The 23,254-nt window shown below is 51.9% G+C and overlaps 1 protein-coding gene across 3 annotated transcripts in view; it reads left to right on the top strand.

Annotated features, from left to right (window-relative positions):
- Positions 1–23,254, top strand: part of RPTOR (regulatory associated protein of MTOR complex 1) — a 241,393-nt gene that overhangs the window by 214,189 nt on the left and 3,950 nt on the right. For 2 of the 3 annotated variants that reach the window (XM_038741988.1, XM_038741990.1), the window contains 5 exons: positions 2,341–2,388; positions 11,842–11,948; positions 17,021–17,148; positions 18,299–18,385; positions 21,836–21,952. In XM_038741988.1, coding sequence (XP_038597916.1) covers positions 2,341–2,388; positions 11,842–11,948; positions 17,021–17,148; positions 18,299–18,385; positions 21,836–21,952 — 487 coding nt within the window. The remainder of the gene's footprint in view (positions 1–2,340; positions 2,389–11,841; positions 11,949–17,020; positions 17,149–18,298; positions 18,386–21,835; positions 21,953–23,254) is intronic. The other variant, XM_038741989.1, reaches the window with a different exon arrangement.

Raw genomic sequence — 23,254 nt, forward strand, 5'->3', positions numbered from 1 at the left:
AGCCGAGCTAGCCCAGTACCAGGCCCAGTTGCGAGCGAAGTGGCTCACCCCAGCTTCAGAATACTTCCGGAAGTTCATTCATTCATTGTCGTATTTATTGAGCGCTTACTGTGTGCGGAGCACTGTACTAAGCCCTTGGGAAGTCCAAGTTGGCAACATATAGAGACGGTCCCTACCCAACGGTGGGCAAGTTCATTGGATCATTTATTCAGATGTATTTATTGAACGCCTACTGTGTGTAGAGCACTGTATTAAGCTCTCGGGAGAGGACGATAAAACAGTAAACCGACACATTTCTTTCCCACAATTCCCAACGTGTGGCGACCCCGCTTCCTTCAGCAGGCCCGTGGGGACCCCACCTTTGTCAGTAGGCCTGTGGTGACCCCCCGTCCTGTCAGAAGACCTGTAGGGACCCCACCTGACCGGTGGGGATTGGGGAAGACGGGTGGCCCCATTTTTCCGGTCGCCTCTGGTTTTCCGGCTGGTTTCCTGTCCAACGCACGGACCTGTGGTTTGAGCGCTATTGCTACAGCCGGCGCGTCTCACCCGTACCCTGGCCAACCCAGGTGGATCCTAGGAGTTACTGGCTGCTGCTGATTTTAGAGAGAAAAAAATTCCTCCCTCAGACCTCTCTCCCTTGGTTTCTGGAAGGTTTCTCCGAGCGGGTGACTTATCTAGACTCCTCTTGCTGGGGTCTCTTTGAAGATCTCCTCTTTCTAGAGCTGCTCTGTTTCGAATGATCATTCAGTTGCGCTGAAGTTGCTGGATTCCCCGACTCTGGTGATGGCGAGCACGAGCCTCCGGCCCTTCTGAGGGCCGCGTAGTAATAATTATTACGGTACTCGTTGAGCGCTTACTGTGTGCCAAGCACTGTACTAGACGTTGGAGCCGATGCCGTCCCTATCCCGTGTTTGTGTTGGCGGGGTTTACCCTTTCACTGGGAGGGAGCAGAATCGAATCCCCCTTTTGTGGACGAGGAACCTGAGGCCCAGGGAAGTGAAGTGGCTTGCCCATGGTCACCCAGCAGACACGGGGCGGAGCTGGGATTCGAACCCAGGTCCCCCAACTCCCGGGCTCTTTCCACCGGGATCCACTCTCTCCACAGACGTTGGGTACCAATCAATCTGCCCATCGGTCGTATTGATTGAGCGCCTGGTGTGTTCGGAGCACTGCACTAAACGTTTGGGCAGAACGCAACGAAACCAAAACTCGCACTCCCTGCCCGCAAGGAGCTTTCAGTCTACTGGCCAACTTACTCACTGTACCCAATCTCGCTTATCTCGCCGCCAACCCCTTGCCCACATCCTCCCTCTGGCCACATACGGCAGACCTCCACTCTCTCTACCTCCCAAGCTTTATTAAAATCCCATCTCTTTCCACGAGGCTTCCCCGATTAAGCCGTCCTTCCCCCTCCCTTTAGCCGTTTTGCACCCGATGCTGTTTTCCGCTGTTGCTCTAAATTCCAAAAAAAAAGAAACGAGATGCTTTTTGCCCTCCACCCATCAGGCCTGCGGTGACCCCCCTTGTGTCAGCAGGCCTGTAAGGACCCCACCTGTGTTCATTCATTTATTCAGTCGTATTTATTGAGCGCTTCCTGTGTGCAGAGCACTGTACTAAGCGCTTGGGAAGGACAAGTTGGCAACATATAGAGACGGTCCCTACCCAACAGTGGGCTTTGGCCACCCCACCCCTATCTGCAGGACTGTGGCGACCCCGCCTCTGTCCGCACCTCTGACAGGCAGGGCATCCCGCCGGGACCTTAGAAAACGCAACGCTTCCCTCAGATAGCCTGCTTCGGGCCGGTTTCCCGAGGACCTTCCCCACGTCTGGCCTAAATTCCCCCACGAAGATTCGGTTCCACCGAGCGTCGGCAAGCGAGGCCTAGGCCGCCGCACGCCCCGCACCGCTTCCGCTCCAAGGCCCGCGCAGCCTCTTGTGACAGACAGTTTCGTTGTATCGTTCCCCCACACCACCACATCCAACAAGATGAAACTCCCCTCGTCCCTGGGAACTAAACCACCCAGACCCGAATCACCTGGGGAAACCCCCATGAGAAAGAAACATGCCAACCCACCTAGCAGGATAAGCTCAAGAGCACGGTAACCGGGTTTTTCCCACTCATCGAGCCTTCAGGTTCTCCGGCCGCCCGGCCCAGCGAAGACCTCTCCCTTTCCCTGCGGGGGCCTGATACCCTCGCTTCCTTTTCCTCTCTTTTTCCGTTGCTTTTTCTGATCTTTTTTTTTTTCTTTTCATTTAAACTTTAATTTAACTTTCATTTATTTTGCTTTGGCTGACCGATTGATCCTTAGCATCAATCCCGTAATCCCTGTCTCCTCACAGGTCTGGCCCGAAAGGTCTCAATCTATCTTGACCGAAGTAAGCAGGGAGGTGAGTGCTTTCTTTCCTCTTCCTACACCATCCAGCGGTCTGGGGGAGGCCAGAAGACTGGCCCCTTCTGCATTTATTTTATTTTGTTTTATTTTATTTTCAGTCTTTCTCTCATCTTTTGGTTTGGCGGGGGTGGGCACGGTGGAGTGTTCTGCTTCTTTTTCCCCTCCCCTTCCTCACCTGCGTCATGTGGAGGCAGATCTGGGGGATCCGCTCTTGGCTCTGATGGGTTTGAGCATCAATACAAGCCCCTGTCTATCGTTGGGGGTTTATTAAACGTTTTCCACGGACGGAGCACCAGACTAAACGCTTGGGAGCGTAGAGTACAAAAGAGGATTGAGAAACAGCGAGGCCTAGTGGGTAGAGCCAGGCCCTGGGAATCAGAAAGTCCAGGATTCTCATCCCAGTTCCTCTCCCTGTCTGCTGGGTGACCCTGGGCAGGTCACTTCGCTTCTCAGTTCCTCAGTAACCTCATCTGTAAAATGGGGATTGAACCTGTGAGCCCCGTGTGGAACATGGGCTGTGTCCAACCAGATTAGCTTGTATCCACCCCGGCGCTTAGTACAGTGCCCGGCACATAGGAAGCGCTTAATAAATACCTTTTTTTTTTTTTTAAAGAGTAGGTATGGATAATCTGTGCTCTAAAATTATCCTCAAAATATTCAAATATCAGGAGAGACCTATGGTTGGCACTGGAGAACTGAAAGCTCTTTTCGGTCAGGGAATGCTTCTATCAACTGTTGTATTGTCCTCTCCCAAGCGTTTAGTGCAGTGCTCTGCACAGAGTAAGCGCTCAATAAATACGATTGATCGATTGAGGAAGCAAATAGCAGCGACTCAGAAGGCGGTTATCTGGGAAGGAATTCTGTTTTCACCTTGTGGCTTTTCTCCTCCTTTGCTGAATGCCGAGCTGGTAGCCTTTGGAAGTCACCTGACTTCCCTCATCTTGGGGGTCATTCCTCCTCCCTGCCCCCTTCCTGTCCCCCCTGCTCCCCTCGGAGGATAGGGAAAACAAAATCCAGGCCCCATTCACCCGAGCGGGTAATCAATTGGGCCTCCACTCGAGCCGAGGGTCTGGATTCCTATCCTCCCTGAGAAAAAGCACCAGTTCAGTAAACAAGTCACGACTCCAGTGGGGTTTTCCGGGCCAAATCCCAAATGCAGTTCAACCAGGCCCATCTGGGCTCTTCTCGGTCGGCTTCTGGCTCAAAGATCCAGAAGCCATGAGGACTCCAGATACCGAATTTGGGGGTGGGCAGGGGCTCTCAATGCAGGTTAAGCACGACGAAGAGATTAAGAACGAACGCGTGTTGGGTGGATTGGATTCAGACCCGCTGGGAGAGCGATTCATTTCACTTCTCTGGGCCTCAGTTACCTCGTCTGTAAACTGTGAGACATGGACTGGCTTGTGTGTACCCCAGCGCTCAGTATAGCGCCTGGCATATAGTGCTTAACAATGACCATTTTTAAAAAAATGATTAGCCGGGGAGGCCTAAAGTAATAGGACTGGGATAACAGGTGGTAAATATTTCTATGCCTGTTTTGCTGTATTGTTCTTTCCCAAGTGCTCAGTACCGTGCTTTCCACACAGTAAGCGCTCAATCAATATGATTAGATTGAATTGAATGCCTGTCTCTGCCATTAGAGTGGGTGCTCTGATGTTATGTTGCCAACTTGTACTTCCCAAGCGCTTAGTACAGTGCTCTGCACACAGTAAGCACTCAATAAATACAATTGGTTGATTGATTGCTCAATAAATGCTATTATCAATCAGTGGTATTTATTAAGTGCTTACTGGGGGCAGGGTAGTCTACTAAGAGCTTGGGAGAGGACACTACAGCCGAGTTGATAGGCATTGTCCCTGTGCAAAACAAGAAGGACCTGGGTTCTGATCCCAGCCCTGTGTGGTTCAGTGACCTCATCGGTAAAATGGGGTTTAAGGCCATTAACCCCCTGGACAATGACTGTGTCCATCCTGATTAGCTTGTATCTATCTACGCCTGCGCCTAATACAGTGCCTGGCACATAGTGAAAAGAGCCCGGGTTTGGGAGTCAGAGGTCATGGGTTCAAATCCCGGCTCCGCCACTTGTCAGCTGTGTGACTTTGGGCAAGTCACTTAACTTCTCTGGGCCTCAGTTCCCTCATCTGTAAAATGGGGACGAAGACTGTGAGCCCCCGGTGGGACAACCTGATCACCTTGTAACCTCCCCAGTGCTTAGAACAGTGCTTTGCACATAGTAAGTGCTTAACAAATACCAAATTACCAACTACTACCACTGAAGGTCTAATCCTGGCTCCGCCACTTGTCTGCTCGGTGTCGTTGGGCAAGTCTCTTCCCTTCTCGGGACCTCAGTTTCCTCAACTGTAGAATGGGGGTACCTAGTTAGACTGCGAGCCCCGTGCCGGACAGAGACTGTGTCCCACCTAAGTCACTTGTATCTACCCCGGCGCTTACAAAGGTGTAAGCGCTTAGCAGATGCCCAAAAAGAGAGAGAGAGCACGTCTCTCATTCGTAAGTCTTCTTGGCCAACTGGTGCCCAGCAGGGCAACGCCACCCACAACGACGTCTGAGAAATTAAAGCCGAGACGCCTTCCATCGTCCAAAGAGGAAGGGGCGGGTTTGTCGGTTGGCAGCCAGGCAGTCCCCTCTGCGTTGGTCTCCCCGCCACCCGCCGAGACCCCCGGTTGGCATCCCCGGGCCTACCCGAATGCCGGGTGGGCCGGAGAAGTAGAAATCCAGAAAGCCGCCCTTACAATGCAGCAGCTTGAGTATCCGAGCCGCGTGCTTTATCACCCCAGGGCTTCCGGGAAGTGGCAACTCGGAGCGTTGTCATCCCTCCCACGACTCAGCCCGCCTCTCCTCTGGGCGGAACAGCTCATCGCGGTGTCCCGGGATGTAGGTTAATGCCCTCTCCAGACTCCAGGACTGTTGTTTCCTTCTATCGGCGGAGGCGGTGGAGGGTGACGGGACTTGGGGAGGGTGGTCTCTGTCGCTCGGGGAGGGGATGAACTCTCTCCCGCCTTCAAAATAATTCTCTCCGCGGTTCCCAGGCCCCAGCCTGGTTCCTCATCTCCGCCGAGGCAATATTATTGGAGATAATATATGTTGGAGAAGCAGCGTGGCTCAGTGGAAAGAGCCCGGGCTTTGGAGTCGGAGGTCATGGGTTCAAATCCTGGCTCCGCCAATTGTCAGCTGTGTGACTTTGGGCAAGTCACTTCTCTGGGCCTCAGTTACCTCATCTGGAAAATGGGGGTGAAGACCGTGAGCCCCCCGTGGGACAACCTGATCACCTTGTAACCTCCCCCAGCGCTTAGAACAGTGCTTTGCACATAGCAAGCACTTAATAAATGCCATTATCATCATCATCAATAATTAAAGGACCGGGGCCGTCAGAACTGGCAGGTGGAAAATTTAAGCAGCCCTAAAACTCTCACTTTTCCCCAGCGGGCGGGGAGTTAGTGACAGCACTTGAGAGAGAAAATGAAGTGTATTGATGACCGTGTGGATTTAATTCAAGGGAAAAAAAAAAACTAACAGCCAGCCTCCTCTGCTTTCCCGATCTCAGGAATCGACACCGTCCACAAAGCCAGGTGGGCGTGGGCGGCCGACGTGGAGATCTCGGGAATGGCGGGATGAAGCCGGGCCCGTCTGCCGCCCTCGCCCTCCTCATTCGGTCTGGGGCGGAGGGGTCCACGCCTTGAACCTGTCAGAGACTGGGATTCCCAGGGACCCCCTTCCCACTGCGTGGCTCAATGGATAGACCCCAGGCCCGGGAGTCAAAAGAACCTGGGTTCTCATCCCAGCTCCGCCGCACGTCTGCTGGGTGACCTTGGGCGAGTCACTTCGCTTCTCTGGGGCTCAGTTGCCTCATCTGTAAAACGGGGGTTAAGACCGTGAGCCCCATGCGGGACAGGGACTCTGCCCAACCTGATCAGCTTGGATCTACCCCAGGGCTTAGCGGCAGAGACGGGATGAGAACCCAGGTCACCAGGCACTCGGGCTGGTGATTTAACCACTTGTGCAGGAGTGCTTATTGTGTGCAGAGCACTGGAGTAGGCGCTTGGGAGAGTACAAGACCCCAGAGTTGGTAGCCTCGGTCCCTGCCCTCTGAGATTAGAGGGTGGGCGGGTGAAAATTGGAAGAGATAAGTGGTTTTTGCTTTCGACGTTCGGAGCGTTTTGAGGAAGAGGTTCCCCCAGTGAGAGAAGCAGCATAGCCCTGTGGGAAGAGGAAAGTACCGGGGATCGGGAGCCCTGGGTTCTAATCCCAGCCCCGCCACTCGCTTGCCGTGTGACTTCGGACGGAGTCGCTTCACCACCCTGTCCCTCGTTTTCCCCATATGTAAATTGGGGATTAGACACCTTTATTCCCTCCCTCTTAGACCCATGTGGGACGGGGTCTCTGTTGGATCCCAGCTCCGCCTCTTATCTGCAGTTTGATCTTGGGCAAGTCACCTCACTTCTCTGGGCCAGTGCTAAGCGCTTAGTACAGTGCTCTGCACACAGTAAGCACTCAATAAATACGATTGATGATGATGATGGGCCTCGTCTATCAAATGGGGCTCGAAACTGAGCCCCACGTGGACTAGGGACTGGGTCCAACCCGATTTGCTTGTATCCACCCCCACGCGTAGTACAGAGTCTGGCACATAGTAAGTGCTTAACAAATACCATTGTTATTAGTATATGGGATTGTACCTCTCTCAACGTATAGCACAGTGCTTGGTATGTAATAAGCACGTACGGACCCCATTTATCGTTATCATTTACTGTGCCTCTGTCCCTTGTCCTACCCTGGCCGAACCCGGAGCTCTGGTCAACCGCCACCCTTGGCCCAGCAGAGGTCCAGTCAAGGCCAGGTTGGGGCTAAAGCTTGTTGCCGACTTCCCAAGCGCTTAGTACAGTGCTGTGCACACTGTAAGCGCTCAATAAATACAATTGATGATGACTGGATATAAGACTCTTGGGGATGAGGCCAAAAGCGGTAAAGGAAAGGCTTACAACCCAGTGGGAGAGGCAGAGATTGAGGAGGGGGTAGATTCATGAAGCAGTGGTGGAAAAGTCAATCAATCTGAAAGGCCAGATTGACCGTAGGAGGTAAATGAGAGAAAAACTTCAAAGAGGAATCCAAGTTCACAAGCCCGGCAGGGGTGTCAGCAGCTCTGGGGAAAGTGAGAAGCAGCGTGGCGGCGAATAAAGCCACAAGCTCCCGTGGAAGCCGGAGGAACTGGGTTCTAATCCACTCACCTGCTGGGTGACCCTGAGCAAGTAACCGCAGTCCTCCGGGCTTCCGTGACCTCATCTCTACAGTGGGGATCGATTCCCGACTCCGCCAGTTGTCAGCTGTGTGACTTTGGGCAAGTCCCTTCACTTCTCTGTGCCTCAGTTCCCTCATCTATAAAATGGGGATTAAGACTGTGAGCCCCCTGTGGGACAACCTGACCACCTTGTGGACTCCCCAGCGCTTAGAACAGTGCGTTGCACATAGTAAGCGCTTAATAAATGCCATTATTATTATTATTATCAAGGTTGCGAGCCCACGTCAGTCAGGGACTATATCCAACCTCATTATCTTCTATCTATCCCAGTGCTGAGTACAGTGTTTGGCATGCGGTAAACGCTTAATAAATATGACAAAAGAATTGGTATTATTTTTCTCGCCCCTCATGTGGCCTGCCCTCCCCTCCCCATTTGAACTGCATTCCTCTTGGGGACTGCCGTCTTTCTCACCCCAAGGGCCTCTCAGCATGTCAGTCTGTGGTATATAACGAGCACTTACTGTGTACGGAGCACTGTAATAATAATAATAATGATGGTGATGGTATTAAGCGCTTACTAGGTGCAACACACTGTTCTAAGTGCTGGGGAGGTTACAAGGTAATCCCACGGGGGGCTCACAGTTTTAATACCCGTTTACAGATGAGGTAACTGAGGCACAGAGAAGTGAAGTGACTCGCCTACAGTCACACAGCTGACAAGTGGCAGAGCTGGGATTTGAACCCATGATCTCTGACTCCAAAGCCCAGGCTCTTTTTTTTTTTTAATGGCATTTATTAAGCGCTTACTATGTGCAAAGCACTGTTCTAAGTGCTGGGGAGGTTACAGGGTAATCAGGTTGTCCCACGGGGAGCTCACAGTCTTAATCCCCATTTTACAGATGAGGTAACTGAGGCCCAGAGAAGTGAAGTGACTTGCCTACAGTCACACAGCTGACAAGTGGCAGAGCCGGGATTTGAACCCATGACCTCTGACTCCAAAGTCCGTGCTCTTTCCACTGAGCCACGCTGCTTCTCCTGTACTAAGCGCTTTGGAGAATACAATGTAACTGAGGGAGACTTTAGCCTGTATCTCTGATCAAAGACTAAATCGATCGTATATTTAGGCAGAGGCTTGAGCTACATGCTTGGGAGAGTCCAATAGAGTTAGACGTGATCCCTGCCCTCGGAGAGCTGACGGTCTACTATGGGTAGAGCATTGTACTAAACGCTTAGAAGAGGCCAGTAGAGTTCGTAGACACGATCCCAGTCTCAAATCGTATCTCAGTCTTTAGCGGATCGGAATCAAGTGCCAAGATGGTGATTCTTCATCATCATCATCATCGTCAATCATATTTATTGAGCGCTTACTGTGTGCAGAGCACTGTTCTAAGCGCTGGGGAGGTTACCAGGTGATCAGGTTGTCCCACGGAGGGCTCACAGTCTTCATCCCCATTTTACAGACGAGGGAAGTGAGGCACAGAGAAGTTAAGTGGCTTGCCCAGAGTCACACAGCGGACAGTTGGGGGAGCGGGGATTCGAACCCGTGACCTCTGACTCCAAAGCCTGTGCTATTTCCACGGAGCCATGCTGCTTCCCCTCCTACAGATTCTTCTCTGTAGGAGAAGGAAAACCTCAGGAGAATCAGTCGGTGGTATGGATTGAGCGCATATGGTGCTTAGAGCGCTGTACTGAGCTCCTGGGAGAGGACAGTCGGTATAAAAGAAGATGAGTCGCAGGTTTCCTGACAAGTAGTTTTGTGCTCCACAGGCAAGATTAAGTCCCTCCGGGAATGTCGCAAACGTGGGGGCGTCAGACAGTCTCCCGGCCCTGAGAGCCGTAGTTAATTGGCGTCTAGCTCTCGCTTCAAAGCGGACCGTTTAAGCTCCTTCTAGGCCACCTCAAAGCCAGGGGTAAAACGGCCCGGTCAAATTAAACCTGAGGAAAACCTTCCTCCTCCGTCTTACTCACTGTAAAACGCGAAAACCCACGCTCTTCCCTGTTTGGTGAGCAGGCTGGATTATTTAACTGGGGCTTGGAACACTATCGCGGCACGGCCTGGTGGACCGAGCTTGGGCCCGGGAGTCAGAAGACCTGGGTTCTAATCCACTTGTCCGCCGGGTGAACTCGGGCCTCGGTTCCCTCATCTGGAAAATGGGGATTGAGACCGTGAGCCCTTTGTGGGCTCACCCTAGCCGCCCTAGTGCTTAAAACAGTGCCTGGCACCTAGTAAGCACTTAATCAATACCACGATCATTATTATTATTCTCTGGGAAATGGGGATTGAGACCGAGAGCCCTTTGTGGGCTCACCCTAGCCACCCTAGTGCTTAAAACAGTGCCTGGCACTTAGTAAGCGCTTAATCAATACCACGATCATTATTATTATTCTCTGGGAAATGGGGATTGAGACCGTGAGCCCTTTGTGGGCTCACCCTAGCCACCCTAGTGCTTAAAACTCTCCCCCTTTTAGACTGTGAGCCCACTGTTGGGTAGGGACTGTCTCTATATGTTGCCAATTTGTACTTCCCAAGCGCTTAGTACAGTGCTCTGCACATAGTAAGCGCTCAATAAATACGATTGATGATGATGATGATAAAACAGTGCCTGGCATCTAGTAAGCGCTTAACACCACGATTATTATTATTATTATTATTCTCTGGGCCTCAGTTCCCTCATCTGGAAAAGGAGCTTACGATTCTCATTTTCGGACAGGGACTGTGTCCAACCTTGTATCTCCCCCCACGCTTGGTACAGTGCCAGGCACATAGTAAGCGCTTAATGAATGCCATTACCAAAATGATCAAGCTGATAATTATCCCGCCCATCTGGGCCGCGGTCGGACCCGAACGGCCCAGGCCGCGGCCTCTTGGAAGAGGTCAGCATCATCATCATCAATCGTATTTATTGAGCGCTTACTATGTGCAGAGCACTGTACTAAGCGCTTGGGAAGTCCAAATTGGCAACATATAGAGACAGTCCCTACCCAACAGTGGGCTCACAGTCGAAAAGACTGTGGCTTTTACTTTTACAGTCTAAAAGACTGGCTCAGCAGGCAGCTATTTTAGGCCATTCCAGGAGCAAAGCAGGTGGGCTGGAATTCATTCGTTCATTCAGTCATGTTAAGCGCTTACTGTGTTCAGGGCACTGTACTAAGCGCTTGGAAGAGTACGGTACAACAGTACAGAGTGACAGTCCCTGTCCGCTCAGTCTGCGGGGGGGGACAGACATCAATACCAATTAACAGACGTCAATACAAGTAAATAAAATTACAGATATACACCCAGCTGCCGCCCCCAACACCAGGAAGACCTACTGTTTTTGAGTGCTTACTGTGTGCAGAGTACTGTACTAAGCGCTGTGTTGTACAGGCACCTGACGTGATACCTCAGCAGGCGTCAGTGACTCGTGGGATCGATGGTCTCCCCCCTACCCTGTGAGGGTCACTTTGCATTCCTGGGACAGGGCTCCTCTGAAGAGGTTTGTTCATCATCATCATCAATCATATTTATTGAGCGCTTACTATGTGCAGAGCACTGTACTAAGCGCTTGGGAAGTACAAATTGGCAACATATAGAGACAGTCCCTACCCAACAGTGGGCTCACAGTCTAAAAGTGGGCTCACAGTCTGAAAGAACCGTTCCTCATTCATTCATTCACTCAGTCGTATTTATTGAGCGCTTACTGTGTGCAGAGCACTGTACTAAGCGCTTGGGAAGTCCAAGTTGGCAACATATAGGGACGGTCCCTACCCAACAGCGGGACTCACAGTCTAGAAGGGGGAGACAGAGAACAGAACAAAACATATTAACAAAATGAAATGAATATGTACAGAAGCAGCGTGGCTCAATGGAAAGAGCCCAGGCTTGGGAGTCAGAGGTCATGGGTTCAAATCCCGGCTCCACCAGTTGTCAGCCGTGTGACCTTGGGCAAGGCACTTCACTTCTCCGTGCCTCAGTTACCTCATCTGTAAAATGGGGATGAAGACTGTGAGCCCCCTGTGGGACAACCTGGTCACCTTGTATCCCCCTCCAGCGCTTAGAACAGTGCTGTGCACATAGTAAGCGCTTAACAAATGCCATTATTATTATTATTATTGTTATTATTATTATTATTACAGTCCACTGATGGATCGACTGGGCTGTGCTCTCTCCCAGTCCCAGAAAATCATACGTGCCGTGTGTCTGTTTCTTCATAGGAGCGGGCATGGTGGTGGACTGGGAACAGGAGACCGGGCTCCTCATGACCTCGGGAGACGTTCGGATCATCCGCATCTGGGACACGGATCGGGAGATGAAAGTGCAGGTAAAAGGAGGAGGCTTTGACCGTGGTCCTGTCCGCTTCTTAGTAACCATAGCAACGGCCTAGCCTAATGGTTAGGGCCCGGGCCTAGGAGTCGGGAGGTCATGGGTTTTCATCCCACCTCCGCCACTTGTCCGCTGTGCGACCTTGGGCAGCTTGCTTCGCTTCTCTGGGCCTCATCTGGAAAATGGGGATCGAGACTCCCTCTAGACTGGAAGCTCGTTGTGGCAGGGAATGTGAATTTTTTGTTGTATTATATTATATTGTATTTGTTAAGCACTCACTATGTGCCAAGCACTGTTCTAAGCGCCGGGGTAGATAATCAGGTTGTCCCACGTGGGGCTCACAGTCTTAATCGCCATTTTACAGATGAGGTCACTGAGGCACAGAGAAGTAAAGTGGCTTGCCCAAGGCAAATGGGGGAGCAGGGTTTGGAACCCACGTCCTCTGACTCCCAAGCCATGCTGCTTCTCTGTTGTGCTCTCCCAAGCGCTTAGCACAGAGTAAACACTCAATAAATACGTATTTATTGAGCTCCTAATGGATGCAGAATGACTGGGTTGGAGCCCCGTCCCGTCCTGCACCGGCCCCGATCCAAGAGGGATCAAGTTTTTCATCCCCATTTTGTTGACGCGGAGACTGAGGCCCAGAGAGGGTCTGTACTAAGTGCTTGGGAGAGGACAACAGAGTTGGTCGACTCAGCCCTTGCCAACAAGGGGCTGAGGATCTGCAGGGAAAAGAAACGGCAAAATAAATTAGGGTTTGGGAAAAGCAAAGCAGAACAGCCCTCTTTGTGTCATTTTCATTGTAGAGTCTCAAAACTCTAAATAGGGGTGGAGTCGTTTGGGATAAAACACCAATTATTTCAGCAAGGGGGCAAAGACGGACAAAAACGAAGCCCCGATGCTTAGGGGAAAAAAAGAATTCTAGACGCCAAAGCCTTTAGAAATTAATTACCTCTGGATGAACATTAATTACCACACTTTGACCCTGCAATGCAGCATAATTAAGCCTAAGCTAATCTTAATTATTTTCAAATATTATTCTATCTGTGTAAATTAGAGAACATCAGAAATCAGCAGGGTGAAAATATTTTAAATTAGAATGATGAATGCTTTGACCGTGGGCTCCTTCAAGAATTTTCTTTCTTTTCCATTTTAATGAAAAGAGGGAGAGGATCCATCGGGCTATGCTAAAGTCACCCTGGAAAAGCTGCGAGTGGAAGGACGTTTGGGAAACAGAATACGTGATGATGATGATGATGGCATTTATTAAGCGCTTACTATGTGCAAAGCACTGTTCTAAGCGCTGGGGGGATACGAGGTGATCAGGTTGTCCCACGGGGGGCTCACAGTCAACCCCCATTTTCCAGATGAGGGAACTGAGGCCCAGAGAAGTTAAGTGACTTGCCGTCTCTAAGCGGCAGGGTCTAACTCGACTTTGCTTCTGGTGACAGATTGGATGTTGGAATGGGGTGCAAGAGCTTGTTCTGGAAAAACCATGGGAGGAAGTGTTCCCTAATGGATAGAGCCTGGACTTTGGAGTCAGAAGGACCTGGGTTCTCATCCCAGCTCCGCCGCATGGCTGCTGGGTGACCTTGGACAAGTCACTTCACTTCTCCAGGCCCCAGTTCCTTTGTGTGTAAAATCCTGAGTTGCCAACTTGTACGTCCCAAGCGCTTAGTCCAGTGCTCTGCACACAGTAAGCGCTCAATAAATACAATTGAATTCATTCATTCAATCGTATTTATTGAGCGCTTACTGTGTGCAGAGCACTGGACTAAGCGCTTGGGAAGTCCAAGTTGGCAACACATAGAGACAGTCCCTACCCAACAGTGGGCTCACAGTCTAAAAGGGGGAGACGGAGAACAAAACCAAACATACTAACAAAATAAAATAAATAGAATAGATATGTACAAGTCAAATAAATAAATAGAGTAATCAATATGTACAAACATATATACAGGTGCTGTGGGGAAGGGAAGGAGGTAAGATGGGGGGATGGAGAGGGGGACGAGGGGGAGAGGAAGGAAGGGGCTGAGTGTGGGAAGGCCTCCTGCGGAGGTGAGCTCTCAGTAGGGCCTTGAAGGGAGGAAGAGAGCTTGCTTGGCGGATGGGCAGAGGGAGGGCATTCCAGGCCCCGGGGGATGACGTGGGCCGGGGGTCGATGGCGGGACAGGCGAGAACGAGGTACGGTGAGGAGATTAGCGGCGGAGGAGCAGAGGGTGCGGGCTAGGCTGGAGAAGGACAGAAGGGAGGTGAGGTAGGAGGGGGCGAGGGGATGGACAGCCTTGAAGCCCAGGGTGAGGAGTTTCTGCCTGATGCGCAGATTGATTGGGAGCCACTGGAAATTATTGAGGAGGAGAGTAGTAAGCCCCGAGCATTTCTGGACAAAGATAGTCCGGGCAGCAACTCCTTTCCCGGAGACTCTGGAACGGGGCTGATTCTGTCGGCCCGCCTGGCCGTTCGGACCCCAGAGGACGTTACCGTTTCCTGCGCCGCCTCTTTTCCGCGGCCCCTCTCTCCCGGAGTCCATCTGGCCTGCGGCCTGTCTGTCCTGGAGTCCATCCGTCCCGGGACATGTCTGCCCTGAGGTCTGTCTGTCCAGGATCCGTCTTTCCCAGGGTCCGACTGTCCCACGACTTGTCCGTCCCACAACTTGTCTGTCCTGGTGTCCATCTGTCCCGCCGCCCGTCTGTCCCACCGCTCTTCTGCCCCAGAGCCCTCTGAAGCTGAAATTCTGCATTTTCCAGTCCGGGTAGCGTTCCTGCATTTAATGGGCCAGGGGCTCGTGAGCCCATTGTTGGGCAGAGGGGCGAGGTTGGGGAAGGGGGAGCTGAGGGCATCCTCTCTCCCGCGGCCCCTGGCTCCGGCTTTTTCCGCCAGGCGTTTATCCCCCTCCCGGGCCGCGGGCCCCTCCTCCCCCCTTCCCCTCCCCACCCCGACCCGCTATTTACGGCTACCAGGAGAAGGAGACGGATTGATGGGAGAGACAAGGTAGCCCCTCCAGGATGCTTTTCCGAACTAATTAGGAGTTTTACGAGGGAGATAATGAGGGCTCAGTCTCCCTGAAATGTGCTTTTCCTTTGATTTTTGCAGAGGGGCGTTGGGTTTGGAAAGTTTAATTGACAGCAGCGGATGCCGATGTCTCCTGGTTGGGACCCGGACGGGGCGGGTGGGCACGTGGGGGTGCCCAAGGGACCCGCGTTTTATGAGCATTCCACCCCTTCCTCTCCATCCCAACTGCTACCACGTTAATGCAGGCATTTATCCTATCCCGCCTTGAGTACTGTATCAGCCTCCTTGCTGGCCTCCCTGCCTCCTATCTCTCCCCACTCCAATCCCTACTCCACTCCGCTGCCCGGATCGCTTTCCCTCAAAAATGTTCAGACCATTTTTCCCCGCTCCTCAAGAAATTCCAGTGGTTGCCCATCCACCTCTGTGCCAAACAAAAACTCGTCACCATTGGCTTTATAGCCTTCAATTCCCTCGCCCCCTCCTACCTCTTTTAGACTCTCTTTTAGACCTCTTTTAGACTGTGAGCCCACTGTTGGGTAGGGACTGTCTCTATATGTTGCCAACTTGGACTTCCCAAGCGCTTAGTACAGTGCCCTGCACACAGTAAGTGCTCAATAAATATGATTGATGAGGATGATGATGATGACCTCACCTCACTACTCTCTTACTCCAACCCAGCCCGCAAAGTTGGTTCCTCTAATGCCGCCCTTCTCACTGTACCTCCGTCTCGTCCATCATGCTGCCGACCTCTCGCCCACATCCTGCCTCTCTCCCTCCTGATATCCGACAGATAATCGCTCTTCCCTACTCCAAAGCCTTATTGAAGGCCCATCTCCTCCAAGAAGCCTTCCCTGACTAAACCCTCGTTTCCTCTTCTCCCCCTCCCTTCTGCACCGCAGTGACTTGCTCCCTTCCTTTTCATTCATTCGTTCATTCATTCAATCGTATTTATCAAGCGCTTACTGTGTGCAGAGCACTGTACTAAGCGCTTTGGAAGTAAAGTCGGCAACATGTACAGACGGTCCCTACCCGACAACGGGCTCACAGTCTAGAAGGGGGAGACAGACAACAAAACAAAACATCTTGACTGTGAGCCCACTGTTGGGTAGGGACCGTCTCTATGTGTTGCCAACTTGTACTTCCCAAGAGCTTAGTACAGTGCTCTGCACACAGTAAGTGCTCAATAAATATGATTGAATGAATGAATGTGGACAGGTGTCAAGTCATCAGAATAAATAGAAGTAAAGCTAGATGCACATCTTTAAGAAAATTAATGGAATAGTAAATATGTACGAGTAAAATAGAGTAATAAATCTGTACATACATATATACAGGTGCTGTGAGGAGGGGAAGGAGGTAAGGCGGGGGGGATGGGGAGGAGGAGAGGAAAAAGGGGACTCAGTGTGGGAAGGCCTCCTGGAGGAGGTGAGCTCTCAGGGCTTTGAAAGGAGGAAGAGAGCTAGCTTCATCCTCTCTCCCACCCACCCACATATGTATATATCTCTCATTTATTTCTTTACTTATTCAGTTATTTAGGTATATTAATGTCTGTCCCCCTCTAGACTGTGAGCTCGTTGTGGGCAGGGACTGAGTCTGTTGTGGTATTGTCCTCTCCCAAGTACTTAGTGTTTGGCGCACAGTAAGCTCTCAGTAAATACCATTGAATGAATGAATGAAGCACTCAGATACCGTTGATTAAATGAGCGGCTTATGGCCTGCTGCGTGCTGAGCACGCGGGAATTTCTAGTGGAGCTAGTAGACACGATTCCTGTCATTATCATCATCATCAATCAATTGTATTTATTGAGCGCTTACTGTGTGCAGAGCACTGTACTAAGCGCTTGGGAAGTCCAAGTTGGCAACATATAGAGACAGTCCCTACCCAGTAGTGGGCTCACAGTCTAAAAGAAGTTCCTCAAGGAACTTCCAGCGTGGAGCACTTGAGAGAGATCCACGGGAGAGCCGATCTCCACCGCTCCGCCGTCCGTCCCCTGCTACCTTCGGGAAGCTTGTGATCCAGAGGGGCCCCCCCCGGTTTTTTCCTCTCCCCCCTTTCAGGACATCCCCACGGGAGCCGACAGCTGCGTGACCAGCCTGTCCTGTGACTCCCACCGCTCCCTCATCGTGGCCGGGCTGGGCGACGGTTCCATCAGAGTCTACGACCGGAGGATGGCCCTCAGCGAATGGTAACGTAGCCCCCACCCATCCCCAGCTCCACCGGCGGACGGGTGGAGGAAGGGGTCATCAGCAATCGTATTTATTGAGCGCTTACTGTGTGCAGAACACTGTACTAAGCGCTTGGGAAGTCCAAGTTGGCAACACATAGAGACAGTCCCTACCCTACAGTGGGCTCACAGTCTAAAAGGGTCGTCCTGGAGTGACGGGCTCCCGGCCGCCGGTACCCCTCTGCCCGCTGGCGGAGGCTACTGAGAAAGATAATCAATCAATCAATCAATCGTATTTGTTGAGCGCTTACTGTGTGCAGAGCACTGTACTAAGCGCTTGGGAAGTCCAAGTTGGCAATGTCTAGAGACGGTCCCTACCCAACAGTGGGCTCGCAGTCTAGAAGGGGGAGACAGAGAACAAAACCAAACATATTAACAAAATAAAATAGAGTAGATATGTGCAAGTAAAATAAATAGAGTAATAAATATGTACAAACATATATACATATATACAGGTGCTGTGGGGAAGGGAAGGAGGTAAGACGGGGGGAGGGGGAGAGGAAGGAGGGGGCTCAGTCTGGGAAGGCCTCCTGGAGGAGGTTCATTCATTCAATCAATCAATCAATCAATCGTATTTATTGAGCACTTACTGTGTGCAGAGCACTGTACTAAGCGCTTGGGAAGTACAAGTCGGCAACACATAGAGACAGTCCCTACCCAACAGCGGGCTCACAGTCTAGAAGGGGGATACAGATGATGATGATGATGGCATTTATTAAGCGCTAACTATGTGCAAAGCACTGTTTTAAGCGCTGGGGAGCTTACAAGGTGATCAGGTTGTCCCATGGGGGGCTCCCAGTCTTCACCCCCATTTTCCAGATGCGGTCACTGAGGCCCAGAGAAGTGAAGTGACTCGCCCAAAGTCACACAGCTGACAATTGGCGGAGCCGGAATTTGAACCCCTGACCGAGAATACGATTCATTGAATCGTATTTATCGAGCGCTCACCGCACGCAGAGCGCCGAGCTAAGCGCTTGGGAGAGTCCAACAGAGTGATAAGCGGATTCATTCCGGGCCCCCAGCGAAATTACAGCGCCCCGGGCTTCCGCTTTAACCTTTCCGACTCGGGCCCCATCCCCCGGCGCCTCACCCCGTCTTCCCGTCCCTCCAGCCGAGTGATGACGTACCGGGAGCACACGGCCTGGGTGGTGAAAGCCTACCTGCAGAAGCAGCCGGAGGGGCACATCATGAGCGTCAGGTGAGAAGGCCCCCCCCGGCCCTCCCTTCCTCCCCGCCTCCCTCGCGGAGCCTCAATCAATCAATTGTATTTATTGAGCGCTTACTATGTGCAGAGCACTGTACTAAGCGCTTGTACTAAGCCTCCCGTCAACCCCACCGGAGGCTGGCGGGCCTGCGGATCTTTGGGCCTCAACTAGCCATCTTGGGGCAGTGGGTGAGCGCTGCTCCGAGGGGAGCCCGGGGAGGGGGGCTCCCGAGGCCGGGGCCGGACAGGGGCCGAGCCCGTTTTCCTCCTCTAAGTCGGGAAGGCCTGCTCTGTGCCTCCGCATGGGAATCAGCCGGGTGGGCGCCGGGGGTGGAGACCGGGAGAGGCGGGGAGGCCGGAGGTGGGGACCAGAGGGGATAATAACAATAATAATAATGGTATCTATTAAGCGCTTACTCTGCAAAGCACTGTTCTAAGCACTGGGGAGGTTACAGGTGATCAGGTTGTCCCACGGAGGGCTCACAGTCTTCCTCCCCTTTTTTTTTTTTGATGGCATTTATTAAGCGCTTACTATGTGCAAAGCACTGTTCTAAGTGCTGGGGAGGTTACAGGGTGATCAGGTTGTCCCATGGGGGGCTCACAGTCTTAATCCCCATTTTACAGATGAGGTCACTGAGGCGCAGAGAAGTTAAGTGACTTGCCCAAAGTCACACAGCTGACAAGTGGCAGAGCCGGGATTTGAACCCATGACCTCTGACTCAAAAGCCCGGGCTCTTTCCACTGAGCCACGCTGCTTCTCAAATGCTTCTCACTTGACAGATGAGGTCACTGAGGCCCAGAGAAGTGAAGTGACTTGCCCAAAGAAGTCACCCAGGGGATGGAGGGAGGAGGCCGAGGGAGGGAGCAGAGAGAAGATGACACCCTGGGGTGTGGGTGGGGGAAGGGCGGGGGGCCGGGGACCGTAGGAGACTGAAGCATGAGGGGGCGGGCCGGAGGAGAGGCAGCATGGCTCCGTGGAGAGAGCCCGGGCTTTGGAGTCAGAGGTCATGGGTTCAAATCCCGGCTCCGTGACTCGCCAGCTGTGTGACTTTGGGCAAGTCACTTCACTTCTCCGGGCCTCTGTACCCTCATCTGTAAAATGGGGATTAAGACTGTGAGCCCCTCGTGGGAAAACCTGATCACCTTGTAACCTCCCCAGCGCTTAGAACAGTGCTTGGCACAGAGTAAGCGCTTAATAAATGCCATTATTATTATTATTATGGGGGCAAGAACTAGAGGAGACTGAGGCACGGGGGGCCGGGACCGGGGGAGACTGAGGGACACGGAAAGGTGGTGAGTGGCATGGCCAAGTGTACTAAGCGCTTGGAAAAGTACACCAAAACAATAAACCGTGACGTTCCCTGCCCACAATGATCATGAGTTCTAATCCCAGCTCTACCACTTTTTTTTTCTATCGTATTTATTGAGCGCTTACTGTGTGCAGAGTGCTTGGGAAGTCCAAGTTGGCAACATCTAGAGACGGTCCCTACCCAACAGCGGGCTCACCACTTGTCCGCTGTGTGACCTCGGCCCAGTCGCTTCACTTCTCTGGACCCCACTTACCCCGTCCGTAAAATGGGGGTTGAGACAGTGAGTCCCACACGGGACAGGGACTGTGTCCACCTTGATTTGCTGCATCTTCCCCAGCTCTTAGGACAGAGCCTGGCACGAAGGAAGCGCGTAACAAATACCCCAATTATTACTATTATTATTAACGGGAACTGCGGGGGACAGGGGAGACTTGGAGGGTGGGAATGGGGAGAGACAGAGGACAAGAAGTTGGGGGCGAGGATCGGGGAAGAAGTGGGGGAGACGGGGCCAGGAAGACTATCTTGGGGTCACCACCCGAGGGGTGGGAGGGCGAGGCGGAACACGCCCCCGTTCCCCGGCGTTTACGCCTCTTCCCGGCTGTCCGCTTTGGAGGGACGAGGCAGGCAGCCTGGAAGGAGGAGAAAGGGGAAGCTGACATCTGTCGGACATATTACTAAGCAGGATTACTTCGCCGCCGACCAATCTTCTGTGTGTAAATCCTCTTCTGCCGCTCAGTAAACACCGTGCCGAGCGGCGGATATTTATTTGCCCGTTAAAGAGACGGCGGAATGTAACCAGCCGTCACCCTGCTGGCATCCCCTCCATCCAGACGCTCCCGTCCCCGCCTCAGCCTGGAAACGAGTCGTCGCGCTTTCCGACGGAAAGGGAAAGAGCGCGGCCTAGCGGAAGGAAAACGGGCCCGGGTGTCTGGGGACCCGGGTTCAAATCCCAGCCCCGCCACCCTCCCGGCCGGTGACTGTGGGCAAGTCGCTTCCCTTTTCCGGGCCTCAGTTGCCACGTCACCCTCCCGGCAGGTGACTGTGGGCCAGTCGCTTCCCTTTTCCGGGCCTCAGTTGCCCCGTCCATAAAATGGGGATTTTAATGCTCGTTCTCCCTCTCTCACTTAGGTCAGGGAGCGTCCCCCACGAAGGGGACTCCACACTTGGCACTAGACTGTGAGCCCCTCACGGGCAGGGATAATAGTAATAATAATGGCATTCATTAAGCACTTACTATGTTCAAAGCCCTGTTCTAAGCGCTGGGGAGGTTACAAGGTGATCAGGTCGTCCCGCGGGGGGCTCACAGTCTTCATCCCCATTTTCCAGATGAGGGAACTGAGGCCCAGAGAAGTGACGTGACTCGCCCAAAGTCACACAGCTGACAGTCGGCAGAGCTGGGATTCGAACCCGTGACCTCTGACTCCAAAGCCCGTGCTCTTTCCACTGAGCCACAATCATTGCGGATTGTGTCCGCCTACTCTGTTGGACCTTGCCCCCCAACAAAGCGCTTAGTATAGTACCCCCAAACAGTAAAGTGTTTGATACATACCACCGCTTGCTTGATTCAGCGAGGCTTAGTGGCAAGAGCCCGGTCTTGGGAGTCAGAGGTCATAGGTTCTAATCCCGGCTCCACCCCTTGTCAGCTGTGTGACTTTGGGCAAGTCACTTCACTTCTCTGGGCCTCAGTTACCTCATCTGTAAAATGGTGATTAAGACTGTCAGCCCCATACGAGACAACCTGATCACCTTGTATAATAATAATGATAATAATGATGGCATTTATTAAGCACTTACTATGTGCAAAGCACCGTTCTAAGCGCCGGGGAGGTTACAAGGTGATCAGGTTGTCCCACAGGGGCTCCCAGTCTTCATCCCCACTTTACAGATGAGGTCACCGAGGCCCAGAGAAGTGAAGTGACTTGCCCAAAGTCGCACAGCTGACAGTTGGCGGGGGCGGGATTGGAACCCATGACCTCTGACTCCAAAGCCCGGGCTCTTTCCACTGAGCCACGCTGCTTCTTGTGTCTACCCCAGCACTTGGAACAGTGCTTGGCACGTAGCAAGCACTTCACAGATACCGTCCTCATTATTATTATTATTATTATTATTATTATTATTATTATTAATTCAACAGCGTGAACGGAGACGTGCGTTTCTTCGACCCCCGGATGCCCGAGTCGGTGAACGTCCTGCAGATTGTGAAGGGGCTGACGGCCCTGGACATCCACCCCCAGGCCAACCTCTTTGCGTGGTAGGTGCAGTCTTCCTCCCATCCTCGCATCTCTTTTTCTCGGGAAAGAACAGGCGGCAGACACCCCGGTCCAATCCTCGGGGGCCGGATGTGGGGTGGTCCGGTGGTGGGGGTTTGTTGTTTAATCAATCGGTCATATTTATTGAGCGCTTACTGTGTGCAGTATCTATTCTATTTATTTTATTTTGTTAGTATGTTTGGTTTTGTCTCCCCCTTTTAGACTGTGAGCCCACTGTTGGGTAGGGACTTTCTCTAGATGTTGCCAATTTGGACTTCCCAAGCGCTTAGTACAGTGCTCTGCACACAGTAAGCGCTCAATAAATACGATTGATGATGATGATGATGACTGTCTCTATATGTTGCCGATTTGTACTTCCCAAGCGCTTAGTACAGTGCTCTGCACACAGTAAGCGCTCAGTAAATATGATTGATGATGATGATGATGCAGGGCACTGTACTAAGCGCTAAGAAGCAGCGTGGCTCAGTGGAAAGAGCCCAGGCTTGGGCGTCAGAGGTCATGGGTTCTAATCTGGCTCCGCCACCTGTCAGCTGTGTGACTTTGGGCAAGTCACTTAACTTCTCTGTGCCTCTGTTACTTCATCTGTAATCTGGGGAGTAAGACTGTGAGCCCCAATCAATCAATCAATTGTATTGATTGAGCGCTGTGTGCAGAGCACTGTACTAAGCACTTGGGAAGTACAAGTTGGCAACATATAGAGACAGTCCCTACCCAACAGTGGGCTCACGGTCTAGAAGGGGGAGACAGAGAACAAAACCAAACATATTAACAAAATAAAATAAATAGAATAGATATGTACAAGTTAAATAAATAGAGTAATAAATACGTACAAACATATATACATATATACCCCACAAGGGACAACCTGATCATCTTTATCCCCCCCACCACAGAACAGTGCTTCGCACATAGTAAGAGCTTAACAAATACCATTATCATTATAGAGAAGCAGCATGGCTCAGTGGAAAGAGCCCGGGCTTTGAAGTTAGAGGACATGGGTTCGAATCCCAACTCCACCACATGTCTGCTGTGTGATATTGGGCAAGTCACTTAACTTCTCTGGGCCTCAGTTCCCTCATCTGTAAAATGGGGATTAAGACTGTGAGCCCCCCGTGGGACAACCTGATCACCCTGTATCCTCCCCAGTGCTTAGAACAGTGCTTTGCACATAGTAAGCGCTTAACAAATGCCAGTTATTATTATGACAATGTAACAAGATAACGGACACATTCTTGGCATGCAGTAAGCGCTCAGGAAATATAATTGAACACTCCCTGCCCACA

Source organism: Tachyglossus aculeatus, unplaced genomic scaffold (genome assembly GCF_015852505.1).
Source record: "Tachyglossus aculeatus isolate mTacAcu1 unplaced genomic scaffold, mTacAcu1.pri SUPER_34, whole genome shotgun sequence".
Lineage (NCBI taxonomy): Eukaryota > Metazoa > Chordata > Mammalia > Monotremata > Tachyglossidae > Tachyglossus > Tachyglossus aculeatus.